Source organism: Sphaeramia orbicularis, chromosome 12 (assembly GCF_902148855.1).
Source record: "Sphaeramia orbicularis chromosome 12, fSphaOr1.1, whole genome shotgun sequence".
Taxonomy (NCBI): domain Eukaryota; kingdom Metazoa; phylum Chordata; class Actinopteri; order Kurtiformes; family Apogonidae; genus Sphaeramia; species Sphaeramia orbicularis.
The window spans coordinates 73,921,317-73,940,002 of NC_043968.1; the positions used below are offsets into that span (position 1 = coordinate 73,921,317).

Genomic DNA, 18,686 nt, shown 5'->3' on the forward strand with positions numbered 1-18,686 from the left:
AAAGCATTAGGAATAAATTACTGTCAGCTCATCCATAGCTGATGTGTGGTGGTAGCTGTACCTGAGCTGTGGTCAAGGTTTACCCTTTATTTTCAGCAGACTTAGGAGCTGTTGGGTTCGAGCATTTTCATTTCATTTATGACAGACTTAAGTGCAAGGTTCATCCAAACAGCTTAAAAACAAAACCTGCTGAAGTGTACTGCGAGACTACGTCTATTATAGTGTGGCTGCTGATAAACATATATGACTAATCCTAACCCTGAACTCACAGTCTGTAGGAAACTTTATCTGCTGCTCCAAATGGATAAGGTACAGCAATGAGATGATTTAATGTCAATAATCATTCACAGCTTTCAAGGACGGCTATTAAGTTATTAAGCTGTTTTCTAAGGCAGTGTTTTCTCAACCAGTGTGCCGTGAGAAATCATCGGGTGTGCCGTGGAAAATTATCTAATTTCACCTGATTGGTACTGTAAACGCGATATAGATACATACACCTACACGCACCAGTGATCCGCTCTACAACAACAGTCTCTTATTTCCCATTGAAAAATAAAAGTGAAAGTGAATCGGCCCTGATGCGGTGCATTCCGTTGATAAAGCCCCCCTCAGGAGTGATGCGCGGATTAACGAGTTACCCGTGAACCCCAGGGATCAGGTTGGAGAGGGGGAGATTTGCCTTCCAATACTATTATACAACGGACCTCAATCCAAAGGGTAACTGATGCACCCCTCTCAACTTTCTTGTTCCAAAAGACTCGCCTGTGCACCCCCAATGTGTGCCCCCCCCCCCGGAAAAAAACAGAGACTCAGAGCTGTTGAGAAAGATTCGTGTGTGTCTTTCTTCCTGTAGGAATATGATCTTTGTGTTCAACTAAACAGGTCCTGTTCTCCCACTGAGTAAGTAAATTGAGACTAGATTTGCATTATATTTCAATAAATACACTTTTTGTGACATTTTTGTTTGGTGGTGTGCCTTGGGATTTTTCAAATGTAAAATATGTGCCGTGGCTCAAAAAGGTTTGGAAACACTGTTCTAAGGTTTGGTATGGTGTCATGAAATTAAAAAAAAAAATGGAAAAAGAAACATTTTTAGCTACATCCCAGTACCTCAGCCCTCCACAAACCTGAGAACAACACTGACAGCCTTGTTTCATGAATGTCATAAGAAACACAATTCAGGGATGCAAACTGAAACTCATCACATGGCAGATCAAACCCTGCTGTAGTCTTTGACATTTAAATGCTCTAAAAGTAATATATAATTGACTGAACTGAAATCTGACTTTCAAACCCACATTTCTGAATCCACAAGGTCTAGATTTCACAATATTTGATGTAGCCTCAGCTGTATATTCACACTTAGCTCTACTTTTAACACTTGGAAATGAGTTCTGTTTCATCTTATGTTCTACTCTGCTTTTCATGACACAGCACTGATAAATACAGGTACAATTAGTCCATTACATACAATAACACCACCTCTTCTAACCTGTGCATTATCCAGCCTTTACACTTTAAATCAAATGTTTCATTTACGGCTTTCCAGTTTAATATATCTCAGAATGACCTCTATTGTTGACTTTACATCATTTCTATCACATAAACAATTTACTACGCTGTTAGAGGGAAAAACATCACAGAGCGACAGAGCACTGCCAGCTTACACCATTAACAAAAGCAAAAAAAAAAAACCTTCAATTTTAAGTTGCATTTTACTACAGCTTAATAAAACTGCCAGGAGAGCCACAAAATAGTCCTAAAACTGGAATGACATTGCAAATACTAAATATCCACAGCTGCTATTGTGGTGTCACATCAGTAGAGCAGGCGGTAAATGCTTCCACAAGCTGCCAGGAGACTGTGAAAACAATGCATCGTGTACAATATAACTTAAATTTCTTATCCAAATGAGGCCTTTTCAAGACATGTGCCTACCAGAGGTTGTGCTAAACATTTTTATTGTCTGCCATTTTGAGGAACAGGGTCGTAAAAATTATGTCACAACACATTATTATCCGTCATTTCAAGTAAAATTTCTTAACAATAATGTATTTAGTAGAATTTAATGTTCAAAAACATCTCAATGATGCAGCAACTGCTGTTGGTGCTGGCTAATAAACCAACGTGATATTATGACTTGTGTGAATATACGTGCCACTTTTAACTGGCGTGTTATCTGTACGCATTATAAGCTTTCCTTGTGTATGTTCACACCGTATGAAATACCACGCACTGAGGGTTAGAGTTAGGGTTATGTGAACCGGAGATCTTGGCATAAATTGACACACCATCAAATGGTGTTGAATACCATGCAAAAGGTAGAAAATGCGTATGTATAACACGCCAAATGCCATAAGAACTGGTGTGACGTACAATGCGATTTCATGCGATCAGTCTCTGATAAACGTCATCAGTATAACTTGCTTGTCCTTCATCCTCCACTGCATCAGTCCCTCTTTTCACTGCATTTATCAATGCCATCACATTTACTGGGCTTTTTAATATAACTAAAAAGACTCGGCTGTCTTGATATTTTGTGCTAGCAAAGTAGCATATCATTTTGGCTTAAGTCAGCTAAACGATGAGACAAGACTTGATAATGACTGATTAATATGCACACTCACCACGAGGGATGTAACGATATGAAAATTTTATATCACGGTTATTGTGACCAAAATTATCATGGTTATCATTATTATCGCGGTATTATTGAAATGTGCTCAAAATGTTCAAAAAGTACTTATACACACACTGAAATAATGTAACCAAGCTGTATTTTAAAAATAAATAAATAAATAAAATAATAAGCACAATGTACCTTCTGTTGGCAGAAACATTCAAATATTAACCATTAGTGGTCTGAGCCTATTTTGGCCGTTTTTCAGTACTTTTGATTTTGCCTTTATATACTATATAAACAAATGTTTACTATACCCATGTTTGGTATCTGTTTTTTCAGCACAACTTCATTTATATCATCTGTCTATTATTTTTTTCACTTTAATCTACTATAAAAACACAAAAGGACAAAAAACACAAAAAATATATAAAATCCGATTTGAAAAATGTATATAATTTATTGCATAAATAACACAAAGATGCTTAACAAACCTTTTCAGAGACTTTAAAAGTGAATACTGGTTCCAGATATTAGGTATATAAGATCAGAATTGTAATAAAATTAAAAATATACTCAAATATTTGACATAAAAGCAGATCTTACATGGGCGTTTTTTCCCCTAAAAGTGCAGTAATCAAACACGGTTATCATGATAATTAGAATTTAAACGGTACTACTAACCGCGGTTTATCGTTTTACTGGTAATCGTTACATCCCTACTCACCATCAACTGGACAGAGGGGGTTCTATACAGGTAGGATACTGTTATGGACTGTTTGATGCCTTGTTAAGAGAGAGACCAGCGATCCTGCGAGCAGGTTCTGTTCTGTTGTGTGAAACCTTTCTTTCGTAGATTACCTTCAGTATTTTAATCTGTCAAAATGGCAGATGGCCTTCAGAATTTTCTGCCAATGATAGAATATTTTCGATTAATGTGACCTCTGGTGCCTACTGGAAAGGAAATGATGAACCTAAATGACATAAATATATAAGCCCCTTGGCACATAAGAACATTTTTACTTGCATTTCAATGGCAGACATTTTCCCCTCCAGCTGTATACTGCACAGAGTATCACGGGATTTGGAGGTGGGAAGTTATGGATATATCACTTCATGCCTTGTAGCTAAGACATCCCTTTGAGGTCTCTGTGCTTTTCTGGTGCAATTAGAGTGTCTCAAGCTGGAGCCGAACGCTGTCTTCTGTTTTGGGCCAGATTTAAAAAGCAATGAGAGTTAACACAAGGCCACGATCTAGAAAAAAAGCACTGATGAGTGTCCATTTCTGTGCGTCAGTGTTTTTCAACCTTTTTAGAACAAAGGTCCACTAACGGCATAATGAGCCTCCTGCTACCTCCTGCTGGGGTTGGGGTGGGGGGGATATGCCTCTATTACATGATGGACCTCAATCTGTAAGCCTGGGGGGTGGGGGGTGGAGTATGTGCTTCTGTTATATGGCGGAGTTTACACAGGGTCTTTACGGGGGGGTACCGCCCCTGTTGAGAAACACTGTAATAGTCCAACTGCTTGCATGGGAGGGGTCTGCTGCATCTCCTTTGTACTAATACCCAATGAGTCTGTGATTTTTCGTGAATTTTTATCCCCCTCTTGTACTGTGCTCGCACCCCCCTAAGAGAGTGCCCGCACTGTGTGCCCCCTGAGTTGAGAACCACTGCTGTAAGTGATCAAGTAAAAGTGCACAAATTTATGAACACAGACCAAGGTTATTATCGTTTACGAAAACTAATGAAATGACGAAAACTAGAACTGAAAAGACATTTTCATTAACTGAAATAAATAAAAACTGTAATTAAAAGAAAAAACGATAACTAACTGAAACTGTATTGTGTGTTTGCAAAACTAACTAAAACGTATAAAAATTATGGATAAAATTCCCTTCGTTTTCATCTTTGTCAACGTCGGATTGATACGAAAGCGATTTATTTCACTCTAGGAATTTTAGCTAGCCGACCATACAGTACTTCACGGTCCATCACTTCTCATCAGTTGTGGTTTAAAGTCGTCTTCTCATCCACACTCTACCTGGAAACATGGAGACTAAAGTTGGGAGAAAGCAGAGTCCTGTCTGGGATTTATTTTAATATGACGGCGAAGAAGATAAAAAATATGGCAAAACTAAAATTAATACTAAAACTAAACTAAAACTAAGCATTTAGAAAAAAATGAAAACTAATAAAAACTAGCAAACCTGTTCTAAAAATGAATTAAAACTAACTGAATTAGAGAAAAAAAAAAGTCAAAACTAAACGATAATGAAAAATCCAAAACTATTATAACCTTGACACAGACACTGTTGGTTCTTTTCTCTGATGACCAGTACAGTCTACCAAAAGTAGCGCAAGATAGCGCAGCAGGTCGCACATAGACACATCTGATGAGACTGCATGGATTCAACTAAAAGACAGACAGAGCTGGTCATGGTAATCTGACAAACATAGGTCTTCTACTTGTGGAAAGTCAAGAACAGGTGACACAGACCAAAGAGAGGCACTGGAAGAAGACATTTTTTTGGGTAGAACTCGAGGTGTGGTGCAAGGTTATTATCATTAACGAAAACTAACGAAATGACGAAAACTAGAATTGACAAAACATTTTCGTTAACTGAAATAAATAAAAACTAAAATTACAAGAAAAAACGATAACTAACTGAAACTGTATTGTGTGCTTACAAAACTAACTAAAGCATATAAGAATTATGGATAAAGTTCCCTTCGTTTTTGTCTTTGTTAATGTCGGATTGACATGAAATTGATTTATTTCGCTCAAGCAATTTTAGCTAGCGGCACCATATGACACTTCACGGTCTGTCACTTGTCGTTTAGAGTCGTCTTCTCATCCCCACTCTACGTGCAAATATGGAGACTAAAGTTGGGAGGAAGCAGCAGAGTCCTGTCTGAGATTTATTTGAATACGACAGCGAGGAAGAGAAAAGATCCAAAAAAACGAAAAGAAAAACTAAAACTAAGCACTTAGAAAAAAATGAAAACTAATAAAAAGTAGCAAACCTGCTCTAAAAACTAATTAAAAATAAATGAATTACAAAAAAAAGTTAAAACTAAACTATAATGAAAAATCCAAAACTATTATAACTTTGGTGTGGTGTAGTATAGTTTAAAAATCACTATGTCCAACGTGTTTACAAAGTGACATCTGACCATCTGAAGCAGGGGTGTCAAACTCATTTTAGTTCAGGGGCCACATTCAGCTAAATTTGATCTGCAGTGGGCCGGACCAGTAAAATAATAAGATAAAAATATATAAATAATGACAATTCCAAACTTTTCTCTATATTTTACAGTGAAAGAAGTAAAATTAAACAATAAAAATGTTTACATCTACTACTGTCCTTTCAAACAATGTTAATTACTTGAACAAACTGAGACATTAAGTGTAATTTTAACAATATTCTGCTTCAGTTTATCATTTCCACATGTTCATTATAACGTACAGATCACAGTGGGTCTACAAATACACAAAACATTTAGTATCAGGCAGACAGGCAGACGCTCGTTGCGTGTTGTCTCGTCAAACTCATGCTGAATTTTTACGTCGGCCACCAGACTGAATCTCCTGACTGAATGGTGTAGTTTTGCGGGCTGTCATCATGTGGATTAATCTACCGCTATATTTACTGTAAACTTCCGCATCTGTTTTTTGTAAAACGGTGGATCACAGAGACAACTCTCTGACCAATCAATGTTCTGCAGCGCTTACATGTCACGTTTTAGTATCTGGTCCCCAGTCTTGGAACCTCCGCGGAGGTGATACCAAAAAACAAGCACCGGGTACCAGATTTCAGGTCCTTTTTTGTGATGGAAACGCAAAAAGGCCGAGTCGAGTCGAGCCGGTACTACATAGTGGAAACGCGGCAATAGAGAACATGTAAACTACGCACGGAAAGGGAATTGAACCAAGGACCTTCTTGCTGTGAATAGTCCATGGGCCAGGCCAGGTAGTGGTACCACCAAAGGGGGCAAAACCTTTGTGGTGCCATTTTGTTAGTAGGACATATATATGTGTATTAAACCATGACAGCCTTTCCAAATGAGTAGCTTAGTCATGATTATATGGTACCTCTTTTTTTGCAAAAAATGTTATCATTATGCTTCATGGCGTATGGTGGTATTTGTGAATTATTCCACCTTTTCCTGCAAAAATGCTAGTGGAATTGGTCCAAGATAAGGTTGTGACATTACATAATGCTTCAACTTTTCAGATTTTATAGGAAGATGTTACAATTGATTGTTTCTTTCAGAAAATAATATACGTGTTTTCATTCCATTCGAGCACCGCATACGAGGCAAGTAAATATCAATGTTTATTTAAGACTTAGTCAAGACATAGTTAAGACTGAAATAAGTGAAGCGATGATGCATTCTCTTTTCATACAGAGCAAATGAAAGCAAATGAAAAGTTCTGGAGTGATCGCAACAAAGACAGCAGCAGGAGCAGAAAACGAATGTACCATTTCATTTCATACATAAGAGCACATGTTATAGTGCCAATCCCGATGCAAACAGACAAGAAAATAACACATAAGGTATTTTGGTGTCTTTGCAGGTCTGGATGCTAGGGCCGAACTGAAAATGGACTCAGGGATGAGTGGCACAGCACCCACGCAGGCATGCCTTAAAATGCCTGATTCTATTGTATCAGTTCCCAAATAAAATTGTCTCTCTATTTAACCTCTCTTAAGTGATTTATCACCATTTATCATGATTTTATCCTCTGTGATTTGCATTTTTCTTCTGTGAAAATCAGGTATTTTCCTGTATTTGAAGACCCTGGTGCTAAAAGTACTGATATCACAAAAAAAAGTCAGTTAAAAAATATTTAGAGGGTGGACTTGGCTGAACATGCTCAACTTGAATTGCCCAAAAATGTGACTTCGGTACTTTTAGCACCAGAGTCTTCATTTATTTTGCTTTGATTTAGTGTTTTATTCCGAACATGCAATGAAATTTAGCATATATGCAACAAGCAAAACAAAGTAATAATACAAATATCAACAATTATAACAATCTTAGACAGAAGAACAGCACAATAGTTTCATTTACATGCCCGAAAAGGGGTGGGAAGAACTGCAACTTATTTAATCCCACCCCCTCTCCAGAAAATATTATTGATAATAAATATTTATCTCCCTATTTTATGAATCATGTACTTTAATCATCATGGAACTTGAGAAATAGTATCTTTTTCGGTCCAATCTGTCATTAACTGAACATAAACCCAGTGTGTCCATCCACTGTCACTGATCCAACTCCATGGGTTTTACTGGTGAATCAATGTGGTAGAAGATGACGGTGTTTCCATGGTAACTACAGAGCCTCTGAAGATCTAAAGGGGTCATATCTGATGACTATGAAAAGATGAAGAATTGTGTTTTACACCAATTATTTACATGGATTGATAGAATTAATGGATCAGTCAGTATTAAACAGTTTAGATCAGTAGACGCTTTTGGTCACATGCGTATATTTGGGTCTTTATGGGTTAATTATGCTCATAATGAAACTGCTAAACTATTATATACATTTTACATTTTCTCCTAACCTTAAGGACTTTCTCTCACATTCACTTTACCACTTTACTTCACTTAACCTTAATTAAACTTAGCTTAGAGGAGAGACTATTCATCAACCAGACTGCTAAATGTGTAATGCTGCAGTATGCACTTATCCACTGTCTAAACTGTTTATTTTGGTTTATATGTAACTCAGATCTTTGATAATAACAAAGAACTGGCCATGAATGTGGCGAGTCTATGTTGGTATTAACATTCCATACATTCAAATGACGTTTTATGACCTCTGATTTTGTCCCTTACAGTGGGTTTATTCAATGGCTGATAGCTTTGACTAAGCTACTACTCTGGAATGGCTATCATAGTAAAACATTATCTATACATATAGGCCATTTCAAATTGCATCACTAGAACTTGCCCCCTTGGGTGGTACCAATATCCCAAATATCTGGTCTTGGCCCATGGACTAGGGGGGACGGTGCTATCCACTGAACCGCCAACATGTGGGTTAGACTTTCTAAAACCAGTGCCTGATTCTTGTTGAGCCTCCTGGACATTTGGTAAGGTTACATGTGTATCTGCTCTGAACAGAAATGACCTCAAGACCAGGAACAACTCAGGCAAAAACATGGCTGGTTTTGCAATCGATAGGTTCTGACAACACCCTCACCTTCCAAACAAATGAACACAAGCGGAGAAAATCTCCCCTGACTTCCACTGCCTCCTGTCTGTCCTCAGATGGGTTAAGACAGTTTTTTCTACACTTGGAACTGGGAGTAATTGGTAGTATATTTCCGACCCAAATTATGAGCTCTGAAAGTCGAACAATTTCAAATACATATGAAGTAAAGCCAGACATGCCCGCACCTTTCCAGCCCCTCTTTAGTAAATCCCAACAGTAGTTAAGAGGGTTTGTGCTGGCACTAAGCATTAGTAAATCTGGCCATGGCGAGGGTTTCTCTCTGCACATATGCATTTATCTACTACTGACTGTCAGTAGCCTCTGTTCCCTCTGCCTCCCCTCCCTTGTTTTGTTCTCAGTCTGGGTCCACTTGGCTGAGCTCATATCAGTTAGTTATGGGTCCTGGCGGGTCAGGCCCTCACCCCTGAACACAGACTGACTGGCTGGCCTCATATCTTCACTTAGGACTGTATGTTCCTTTCCTCCTCTGCACGCTGCTGTCAGAGCCCAGCCAGACAGAGAAGAATGTGGCTAGGGAGCAAGTACGAGCCGAATACACGTACACACAAACACGCAAAAAACACATACAAAACACAGCCGAAGCACTGCGCTCTGAAAGGTTATATTTCAATTTCAAAAAGCTATGTGTAAATCTGATAAAATGAACACAAGCAGATAAAAATACCACTATAAAACAGGAGCATGCATTAGTCTTTTCACATTAAAATCACCCGCTTTTGATATTGGGTCATGTTTACACTAACGCAGGGGCATTTGTAAATGCTGTCCGAGTACATTTCAGAGGAAGATTATCTTCAAAATGACATTAAATTTATGCACAGCGGCTTTAAAAACAGCCTCTCTGATGTTTACGCTGACAATTTAACATAATGGTAGAGCAGAGCACATCTTTTTGCAATTTCATGTCTTTAGTAGATCTGCATGTAACTCAGCATTTGGTGTAAACATACCGTTAGCCTCATAGCATAATTGCCTAAGTCATACACTATATAGAAAAAGTATTGGGACACATTGAATTTGGGTCTTTTTTTCTAACAGGGTTCTGGGATACAAAACAATAATGACAAATGTCATAATATAGTTTTATATTATAATAAATATCATTTCATTGGTTAGTTTTGTTTAAATTGTTATATTTACTTGCAAAATGTCTCAGAAATGTTTTTTTTTTATCCATGACTATGATTTTAAATGTTCTACCACTAAATTTCTTAAATATTTTTCATGCTCTAACTGTAAATAATAATTTCCACCACAACTAACCATCTACTTTCTTCACATCTCACTCAGGAAGAAAAATCTTCCATTAAACTTTAAGGAAATATTGATGTTTATAAACTATATGGACATAAATATTGTATCTTGGCTACAGCTGTAAGATGTCCTGTTCATACTGATTTGAGATAAAAAAACAGCAATATTTATGATATTCATCACAATATAAAACTATATTATGACATTTGTTATTATTGTTTTGTATCCCAGACTCCTGTTAAAAAAGAAACACCCGAATTCAACCTGTCCTAATACTTTTGTCCATATAGTGCATGACTTAGGCAATTATGCTATGAGGCGAACGATATTGGTCATGCAAGCAGAAATTGCAGACATTGACAGGTTGAATTGATATTAAAAACAACGACAGTGGGTTTTAAGTTCTTGTCTGGTGTGCAACTACCAGACCAACCCGTGGCGCCCTGGTGCAGAACCAGAGCTGTAAAGTCCTTTCCCATTCCACGCTGTCGCATCCCGAGGAGCCAGGGAGTCTGTCGGCTATCTCTGCTCAATAAGTCAGATTTCAGCTGGTCAGGGTAAACAACGCATTCCACAGACACTGCCCATTGGAGCCGATCAGCCTCACACACCCAGAAACAACACACACATCCACAAAGAAATGAGACAGACGGTTGAGTGACTTGGTAAAGAGGGTTGCCCCTGGGGTATTTACCACCTCGTTTTAACCGTTTCTTTCAGTTGGGCCCTAATTTATGTATCAGCGTCATCTGTTAAAGCCTTTAAAGATCTTTAAGTAAACTGAGGTTTTCTGGGCTTTCACATCAGATAAATCAGACTTAACCTAAACTAGTCCTTGTAAAAACTGCTAAATACTAAAAGAATAATAGATAAATGTCTCCACTGCTGTTTTTTGTCCTTCAGGTGGTTTTTATCTTTCCTAAAAAGTATGCTATTTCTTAATCTTGTTGTTCTCACTAGCATACATTTATTTCTGGTTTCAGCAAACATAATGAATATTGATTTGAATGCAGTTTGTAAATGCTACATGTGTAAAGTAAAAGTCATATGTGTTGTGCAGCATATTGACTGTAGACAGGATATACTTTACACACAGTATGAGTCAACATTTAACAACGACATTTGGGCATTCTGGTTCCAACAAGGGTGAACAAGCCCCTACTTACAGAACTTAAATGCAACGCTTGTAGCAGAAGAAACAGAAAACTGGTGAGGTACCTAGACTATATTAGCCTCAATAAACTGGAAAGTGATCTATTATTTCATGAAACTGCAAAGTATGTTTTCATCAGTGAGAAGATTTGTTGTACCATTAGGCCATTTTCTAAATCTCGTGACAGCACACACTGACTAGTTATAACATTCAGACCACTGATATATGAGGTGGTAATAATGATGATTATTATGTTATAATGACACCTTTCAGTAACATGATATATTAAGCAACAAATGAACATTTAGTTCTAAAAGTTGGTGTGATGCAAGCACAATATAATGTGATGTAAACATGCTTAGAGTGTGTGACAGACTGCAGTGGGACAAATAAGAGTGAATGATTGGATGTGAATGAATTTTTTTATATAGATGGAGTTATAGAAATGTATTTTTTACTGTTTTTTGTATGATTTAGTTTTTATTAATGTCTGTTTTTTTAAAGACAATATCAGCCTGCCCAGGGACTACAGGTGGAAATTAGCACGAGTGCGACAACCTGTCATACTACATCTCTCCTTTTTAAGATTAATATACATTGTGCACTGTCCCTGTCTAAATAAATAAATAAAATGAAATGAAATGAAAGTGGGCAGTGTGAGTATCTGACTGCATCTGTCAAGAACCAAACTGTGATGGTCACGACTGGGTCCGAATATCTTCAGAAGTGCAGATCTTGAGTATTTTTGGTCTGCAGTGGTTAATATGCACCAAAAGTGGTCTAAGGACAGCCTTCTTTATGGCGATCCAATACTTTTTCCCTAAGGTGCAGTACATACCATACTTTATAGTTTACCATCATTGCAATTAATAAACAAAAATCACCATGACTGCGCCATAATCACAGTCCTCAGCACCAGACATGAGTGTGTTTACATGACTATAAAAACTGTAACTGTGTCATTGCCAGCTTGACTCATCATTTAGAAACACTTTTAATTTACAGGCTCTAAATGGGGATTATTTTAGTCCCATGGATTCCAAATCCACTGAGTGCAGGTAAGATTAAACTGACTTGTAAAGTATTGTTTGTGAAAGATAACATCTGCTTGAACATTCATAAACATCTCACTCTATTTACATTCTCTTCCCTGGCAGACCGCTGCTAACACACATAGCTCTGATTGAGACACCAATAACCCCTTCTAAGAGCTTTTACTAGGTAATTACCAACTTATTGATGATTCCACACAACATTAATCCAACCTATGGATTTTCACACTGGGGGGCAAGAGAGCAGAATGAGCTCATAAGATGAAGGGATGCTGGAGGTAGAGAGAGACAGCTGTTTGTTTGAGCGATGGTACCATCAAACAGCGGGGGCGTCTCCCAGAGGAGACATTGCCCAGATATTCTCTTCGCTTCATGTCACCCTGTGGAGCTGGAAAGCACTCCGATGGTGGAGTGCTAGGATGAGTGAGAGCGAGAACAACATGCACAAACACTTTTTCGCGTAAACAAGGGCTGCTGCGCACTCATACACAGATATGTGTCTGGAAGCAGCAAGTCTGACACATGAATCCGAATGATTATCTAGAAAATAGACTAAGATGGAGGAGATGGTACACAGACCAGATGTGTACACACACTCATACAAGCCATCCTCAGCTGACTGCATGAGTGTGTAGCACAGGTACAGCAGTTTCGCTGAAGGACATGGCAGGGTTATCCACATGGTTCCATATGTAATTGTATGGCTCTATGGTCGATTGCTACATTATCGCTCCAAGGTGCTGCCTGAGACGGAGCACATGGACTTGTGGCTACGCACCATCCCTCTTCCACAACGGCAAGCGAGACAAATGCCTTGGAGCCGGCCGCCAAGTATAGAACATGAAACACATGATGAAACATGCAATTAAGAGGCTCGGCGCTGGTGAAGAGCGGAGTGGGGAGACCACTGGTTACATATTTCCTCACTGATTAATGGAGGAGCACCGGGAGGGGCGGGGGGTTCGCGAACCCCGCCAGGAGTGTTGGGAGTGTTGGGTAACGAGACACAGTGGCAGATTTATGTCCAACCCCCCCACCCAATAGCCCTGCACAGTACGTCGTTTGTGCCCATGACGAAGTGCCCCCTAGCCCCCCCATCCCATCTCCTTGAAATGTCATTACATGTTCGCGTGTAGCCGGCCAGCAGAGATGGAATGAATATGGGCATTAATGCTAATGAGGATTGGGCTTTGGCCTTTTGTCTCATATCCCAATGGCTCCGTCCCTCCCGTCGCCCCGAGTCCATATACCTCTGCCATACCTCTCCTCCCCTCACCTGTCCACATACTCATTTCCTCCCCCCTACCTTCAATTTACTGTACCTCACAGCCTGGCCTTTGACAACACTTTGTTCCGGCTTTCCATTCATCTTGTCCAGCACGTGTCAGTTTTTATTATTTATTCCATCCTTCTACCTGTTCTCCTGGGGTGACCGAGTGTGTGAATTTGTGATTTTACAGTCAATAGCTTTGTTGTTTTTGAAAGGTTGTAATGAGCCCAGATTTTTTTTCTCAGTCTCTTAAGTGAGATACGCAACGAAACTATAGGAAATAAGTGTGTAGTATTAAAACACACAACAAAAAATCTGAGCTAAATGTCTCCTACTCAGACTTACCTTCAGTCTATCTTTAGGTAGAGCCTGGGCTCCTTTCATGATAACTTCTTGAACCCTCTCAACAGACAGGTCACTTCCAGCCTGTTCCAGACGCTGACTGAAGAAGCCGATCACCTAAAGGATGACAACAGGAAACATCAAATTATAATATTAAAAAAAAAAAAATACAAAGGGCTTCATAGAGGATAGAATACTGTGCAGAAGCATTTGGTCACCACTAGGTTTGCTGTTTTACCCCACTTACAATTATCAGTCTGTATATTAACATACAAACAGGATATACAAAAAACATGAACAGCAATAAAAAACTAAAGTTTCAGAAAAAAAACTGCTTCTACAAACAAAACAGTGACATCTCTTTGCATTTATCATGTCTTTACCTTTTGTTCAGACAGTAAGAAATTTAGTACATTCATTTTCTGGTGTGTTACATCAGGTTTCATTCAATATGTCTGATGTTTCTTATTATTTGGCATACTTTTTGTTATAGAAACAAAGGTTATAGTAAATACTGATTTTAGCCTGTTGAAGCCGTTTACTGCTGATATACTGTGCATTTTTATTATTACATATTTCCTGCATTTTCACAACCAATCAGAATCAGAATATTTTATTATTGGGTGTTACAGTTGCTCTGTTAAAGTACAATAAAATGTAGCAGGAAAGAAATTACCAATACAACAAAATATATATATTTAAAGCTCTAATATATATATATATTTAAAGCTCTAAATATACAAACTATATATAAAAACTCACACACAATTAGAACAGCAATTTGTACAATATGTACTAAATAAAAAATCAATTATTAATATGATAATTTAAAAAATATACATAAGTGTGCAAAAATACTGTTGTGTGTATTTATAATAATTACGAGGTTATAAGGTGGAGTTAAACAGTCTGATGGCCACAGGCAGGAATGATTTAAGTTAAGAAAAGACGTGAGAAATAAATACTGGACGTATAATCATTACAACCCACAGTGCTGTACTATTTTGATTAAAAGGTCCTGATTCAATATTGGTTCAAAGACTTGTTTTGGACTGGCAAAGAGGGTCTTGTAAAGCAATTTGTCACCCATCTATCCATTTTCTGAACTGCTTAGTCCTTGAGGGGGTCATTGGCTGCCAACTGGTGAAGGCAGGCTACACCCTGGACGTACCGCCAGTTCATGGCAGGGCTGAGATATACAGATGAACAACCATTCACTCTCACATTCACACCTATGGGTGATTTAGCGTGACCGATTAACCCATTAAGTTGCATGTCTTTGGATGGTGGGAGGAAGCTGGAGGGAACCCACGCAGACATGGGCTGCTTGCAATTTGCCATGTTTTAGTTATGTATTTATTTAACCTTTGTTTTACAAGGTAGGTCAATTATTTATAATGACGACCTGGCCAAGAGGCAGCATAATGGGCGGAGATTTGCTTGGCTATGAAAGAGATTCTAAAGGGAATAACGCTGTAAATCAGTGTTTTTCAACCTTGGGGTCGGGACTCCACGTGGGGTCGCCTGGAATTCAAATGGGGTCGCCTGAAATTTCTAGTAATTGATAAAAACAAAACAAAACAAAAAATTACAAATAAAAATATATGGTGAGTTGAGAGAGACAATCCCAATACATAAAACACATGACAAACTGTGAGTCTGAAACTGAAGCCCTGTGGTTCTGTTTATCTGTCAAATGTTCATTGTGGTCAGTTTCAGATGCTGCAGCTCTTTCATAATTCATAGTTTGAGTTCTTGTTTGTTCAGTATTAATTGTCAGCCTTGTAAATCCAAGCTGAACTGACTGTACATATTCTGACCAAGGAAAATCCAACTCTCCCTTTGTGCAGAAATCTACACCTGGCTTTTCTGCCTCCGTCCATAATAGTATACATTATATAGCAAAAATGTCATCTAAAATTAACATTTATTTGCAATATAGTATAACAAACTACTACATGATCACAAACAAATTCATTTTAGCAAAAAACATGTCTCTGTTTTGAATGTCTGGGGTCGCCAGAAATTTGTGATGTTAAAAATGGGTCAGGAGTAAAAAAAAGGTTGGGAACCACTGCTGTAAATCATGCAAAGAGCCTTCTTATATGGTGCATTATCATAGAGCCCTATACAGGAAAAGCATATTTTTACCATCACTTAAATCAAGATTGTTTTGATAAATTAGATTTCTCAATCCAGCTATAAAAATGAACTTGTAATTATGTCTTAATTGGAGCTGTTGCTGCATTTCTACCTTTTATTTTTCATTGCAACATTAGCAAGTAATATTCTACATAGGGAGTTGTCAGGTACATACTGAACACTGAACCCAGTTACCCACCAAACCCACCCACCCACCCCCACAGCCTCTCCCCTCTCACTGGTTCCTCCTATTAAACCAGTAGGATAGCGATATCCACACCGAGGATTTCTATTTGGACAGATGGTCTTTCCAGTCGGATATCAGATTTGTCCATACAAAGATCGTGTTTGGTTGCTTGTTATTGCCTGTGCGTGTATTTACAGCCATTATTTGAACCAGTATCGGACTAAAAAATCCTGGAAGGTTTTAGTTCCCGTCTCATTCAACATTAAATTGGATCCATATCTAAATACAAGGGAACTTGTGTCGTTTTGATCTCGTTGAGATTTAATAGAAACCCCTGTTGTGTCGTGAAGAGCTTTGACTTTTCTAATCCCAGAGCTCGGAGCTGTCACATTAAAGATTGCAAAAACCACGCCCCGTATGATGACACTCGGCGCAATGTGGAGCACTAAGTTAGATCAAAACCATGTTGCACTACTTATATTTGGCTTCTTTCCATAAACAATGAGGACTGAACTTTGTGACCTGCTGTCATTTTACTTGCAGACGAGCGTAATTTTCTTGTAAAAAATCAACTGATCGACTGTGCCACTGGTGTCTCCTAGCAACAAGACAACGCTTCTAACAAAATTCAACTACAATGGTATATAGATGTATAATAATATTGCAATAGACTTGATTAAAAATGGAATAGAAGTTCATGGCAATGGTATGAAATGTGTAAGAACCGCAGTAACATGCAGCATGAATTCCAAATACTACGAACACTGGTTGGATAGAATGCCTACAGGCTGTATAATCAGCAAAAGCATACATACTGTATTTGAAATTACAAATACACCACGGGGTTCAAGCATGTTTCATCCCACTTAAAATAAGCACTTCAGTGGTGCACAAATTATCTGATGCCCTCTGGGTTTAAGCCCAAACAAGAGATCAAGGAAACTTTTTTTTCCTGAGTTTCTACTGCTACCCAGGAGAAATGTTTGATATTTGATAATTAAAAAAAAAAAACTCTAGGTATTAGTGATTCCTTCTATAGCTTGTTTTTTTTTTTGTCAACCCAGTAGTGTGCAACACATCTACACTGTGTTTCCTCTGCTCTGTGACTGCTTTCGAGAATTCAACAACGCACTCGAGCCCACTGGAGTGCTGTTCTTGTGTGTGTGTGTGTGTGTGTGTCTACATATATCTAATACTAATCTCTTCATTAACTCTGAAGGCCTCCCATAAGGGGTTAATTTAGAGGAGCAAAAAAGCAGCCCTTCATCCTGAATCTCATGCTCGCACACACGGATTTGCAAGCATGGGGAAGGCTTCGGAGAATAGCCTAAGGGAGGGCTGACTTAACTGGGGGATTCTAGCTAGCATGCTTCCCTCATACTTATGGATAACAGTCAAGCCTATGGCAATGTATGCACCAACCCCCCATTCACCCACTCACACACCAAGGAGAGGCTGCTAGCTTAGTTTCTTCCTCTACATGACTAATACGTCTATGAATGACAGCTTTCTCTCGCACTGTCCCTTCCCCTGCATATACCACACACTCAATGAATATTTGATATAGAGCCTCTTGACACAATGGGACTGATTAATTCATCAATACTACTTAAGCTCAGTGTGCTATACAGTCCGGCTGCACACTATTGTTAACGGTGCAGTTCACATATGTTTCACAGCTCCTGCTTTTAGCTTTTGGAAGTTTCCCAGCAAGACAGAAACAGACATTCAGGGGGGAGATCTGTGGAACCATGATCTATGGCAGGGGTGTCAAACCATTTTAGTTCAGGGGCCACATTCAGCCCAATTTGATCTCCAGTGGGCCAGACCAGTAAAATAATAACAGCGAAAAAAGTAAAAATCTATTATGATCAGGTTTACATCTATAAAGTTTCCTTAAAAATCTGAATAACATGAACAATTTGAATTGTCTTAAGAAAAACAAGTGGAATTTTAACAATATTCTGCCTTGGTTTATCAGTTTATCATTTACACATGCGCATTACAATCGCAAAAAACATTTAGTAACAGGTAGAATATTGGTAAAATTGCATTAACTTTACTTAAGACATTTCCATTTGTTCATATTTGTTCAGGTTATTCACATTTTTTTTTTTTTTTTATAAAAGTATAGTTTGGTAATGTAAACATTTTCATGTAATTTTACTTTTTTACACCAAAAAAACAAAGAACATTTGGGGTTGTCATTATTTATAGGTTATTATGATAATATTTTACTGGTCTGATCCACTTGAAATCTAATTGGACTGTAAGTGTCTGTATGTGGAATGTGAATTAAAATGATTTTGACACCATTGATTGTTAATATCTAAAGTGTAATTTTTGCATTTCACAAATTCATTCCGCGGGCCGGATTTGGCCCCCGGGCCGCATGTTTGACACCTGTGATCTATG

General features: G+C 38.2%; 1 protein-coding gene across 1 annotated transcript in view; it reads right to left on the bottom strand.

The window, feature by feature from the left end:
* Positions 1-18,686, bottom strand: part of dym (dymeclin) — a 113,743-nt gene that overhangs the window by 12,444 nt on the left and 82,613 nt on the right. The window contains exon 16 of the mRNA XM_030149905.1: positions 13,946-14,059. Within this exon, the coding sequence (XP_030005765.1) occupies positions 13,946-14,059 (114 nt within the window). The remainder of the gene's footprint in view (positions 1-13,945; positions 14,060-18,686) is intronic.